We start from the raw sequence: 2648 nt of genomic DNA, 5'->3' as shown, positions 1-2648 counted from the left end.
CCCCCCCAAAAAAAAAAAAAAGTAAGGTACCTTGGACGAGATCATTTCGGTAGTGGCAATCTTGGCGAGCTTTGCCATGAAAGGAGGATCAATGTCTTTGTTGTCCAAGGCACGGATTGCAAATGCCATCACTTGAAAAACGCCAGCCATGTTCCCAAAACGCTACACAAAATCCATAAGAAAAATTAAGCGAGTAAATGACAATGTATCGTATGCATATTAGAGCCACAAAAAAAAAGCGGACAGGGAAAATAATACCCGACGTCCTCCACGAGAAACAGCATAACAACAGTCAAGAACCAAAAGAGGATTCCTACAAAATGCGAACGAATTAGGGTTTCTAAGGAAGCAAATTCCTATAAGAAGAATAGACGAAGCGAAGATAAGAGAGAATGGTTGAGATGTTACAGGGCGGCAATATCCTTAAGAGCAGTTGTGGAAGCTTCCCTGACGGAAGAAGATTCATCTGCAAGCGAAGATACAAGCACCTGTACGGCTTCTGTAAACAGAGAAGGAAAGGCAAATGAGTATCAAATAGAGAAAACGAAGAAACAAAGAATTGAACTGATTTGGTCAATCATTCTTTTTTTCTCTCGCTTCCGCATCTTGCTGCAAATAAAGAGAAGTGGCACCTGGTGCCGGGAGAGTGCTTCCAGAACTTGAAGAAGCCATCACTCGACGACCACAGGGAGAGAAAACGAGAGACAAGGTGGAAGAAAAATGAAAGAAGAAGAGAAGAAAGGTATCAAAACGGAGGGATCTTGAATTCTTGATTTCTTCACACTTTTGACAGCGCAGACTGCCGTTGTGTCCTGAGTCTCCCGACTCTTGACACTTCGAAATTAGTTGCCTTTTTCGCTTTTATAAAAAAATATAGGAAAATACAAATAAACAGACAAGACGGTGTATTTTATTTTATTTTTATTTTATTATTCCGAAAAAGCAACAATGTATGATGCGTTTATATTTCTACTGAAGTTTATAATCATTTAGAGGAAATTACACTCGCCTTTCTTGTATGTTTCAAGTATTACACTTATACCCCTCTAAAATTTAAAATTACAATCACACCTTATGCTGTTAACTCTGTTAGAAGTTCATGTTAAATGACCCATTTACCTCCTTCCCCTTTCATTATAAAACACTCTCTTGAGAGCCGATCGAGGGTTTTGGAATTCTTGAAGCCGTTGGAGGCAGAGAGGTGCCTGACTCCGATCTTCGAGAGAGGTGCCTGACTCTGACTCTGATGTCCGATCACCTGAATCGATTGAGGTGCTCATATTGTGAAGGTAAGAACACCTTTTTTTCCCCCTTCTTCCACCTCTTTTTCCCCCCTTTTTTCACCTCTTTGTTCTGAAATTTCTTGGCCTGCGCAACACGACACAGAGTATTATGATTGTGAATATGAAAACCTTCTTAATCTAACCTTAAGCTTAGTTTTGGACTGAACTATCATCCTACATCCATCTTTGGACTTGTTCATGGTTCATAACTATGTGGCTACTTCTTTAAATATCCGGTTAGTTTGGATTTTAGAGTATGGTTGCTATTGAAACCTCTAGGTAAAATGTAGAGTAAAACATCACTGAAAATTTTGCAGGAACTAGTTTGACATCCGATAAAGGAGTTGCGAGAAAATGCCAGAACAAGAGTCATCATCTTCAGTACTTGATTAAAGTATGATGCCTTAGAGGAAAAACACCGAACATGTGATGTGAGAAATCAACAACTATCAAAAGAAAGGGGTTATGGAACATGGTGCAAAGAGACTTAGAAAATTTACCTGAGGACCTGATCTGTTTTGAATAATCGCCCCGGATGCGCAAGGATCGGTTTGATAAGAAGCCTCGTCTCTGCCCAAAAAACAATAAATCCTAAGCTTAACGCTACATGTGACATTACAATCTCCAATATTCATAACTGAAATCAACAACTCTTACTAAAAGTTCAGCTTTACTTCTAATTTCTTACTCCAGCGGAGAATCACTAACTAATATCGTTGATTCCCTTCTTTTAAATATCACAATATCTAAAGAAAATTCAAGAACACACTTGTTTTTGAGTGGAGATTGGTTTCGAAGACATCTCCTCCCTGGACCACTCCAGTAACTGCTCATTGTCGTCAGTCTTGGGTATGGGTTGCCTTAGACTATAGATTTCAAGCTGGGATGGCCAAATGAGGAAGGTTGGAGTGCTGAACAACGGTCACTAGAATCGAACGCGGGAGTCAAAAGAATTTTCTCATGTGTGAAAATTTTATGGTGCATGTTGTTTGAGCGTACAACTCCAACCTTCAACGAGATGTAATGTCTTCGATTGCAAACGATATGAACCACCGTCGATCGCCAAGATGAACCACCTTCAATTTTGATTTCAGAAGTTCAGGATCTATGGAGGAATGAAGAAACCGATGAAGAATCTATCGTTCTTCTCAAGGAAAAAGACGGTAGTAAGTTGGGGGTATTTTGGGATTTTTGAAAAAATTGTAATACACTTAACTTTCCTTCACTCACGGCCAGGGTACGGTTGATAGAATCTAGAACTTACAGGGGAGGGGAGTGTAATGTCCTCAATCATTTATTAATGTTTCACACCTATATAAATTATTATTTATATGAACTTTTTTTCTTTTTGTGGGGGGGGGGGGG

At 39.4% G+C, this 2648-nt stretch overlaps 1 protein-coding gene across 1 annotated transcript in view; it reads right to left on the bottom strand.

The window, feature by feature from the left end:
- The window catches only part of LOC122087494 (protein SHOOT GRAVITROPISM 6-like), a 48368-nt gene extending 47526 nt beyond the window's left edge, over window positions 1-842 (bottom strand). Inside the window, exons 1-4 of the mRNA XM_042656645.1 lie at window positions 633-842; window positions 409-499; window positions 259-313; window positions 31-162 (exon numbers count right to left, since the gene is read on the bottom strand). Of these exons, the coding sequence (XP_042512579.1) occupies window positions 31-162; window positions 259-313; window positions 409-499; window positions 633-672 (318 nt within the window). The 5' untranslated portion in view covers window positions 673-842. The remainder of the gene's footprint in view (window positions 1-30; window positions 163-258; window positions 314-408; window positions 500-632) is intronic.
- Window positions 843-2648: the final 1806 nt, after the last annotated feature.

Source organism: Macadamia integrifolia, chromosome 8 (genome assembly GCF_013358625.1).
Source record: "Macadamia integrifolia cultivar HAES 741 chromosome 8, SCU_Mint_v3, whole genome shotgun sequence".
Taxonomy (NCBI): domain Eukaryota; kingdom Viridiplantae; phylum Streptophyta; class Magnoliopsida; order Proteales; family Proteaceae; genus Macadamia; species Macadamia integrifolia.
This window is presented reverse-complemented; position numbering and strand designations above follow the sequence as displayed.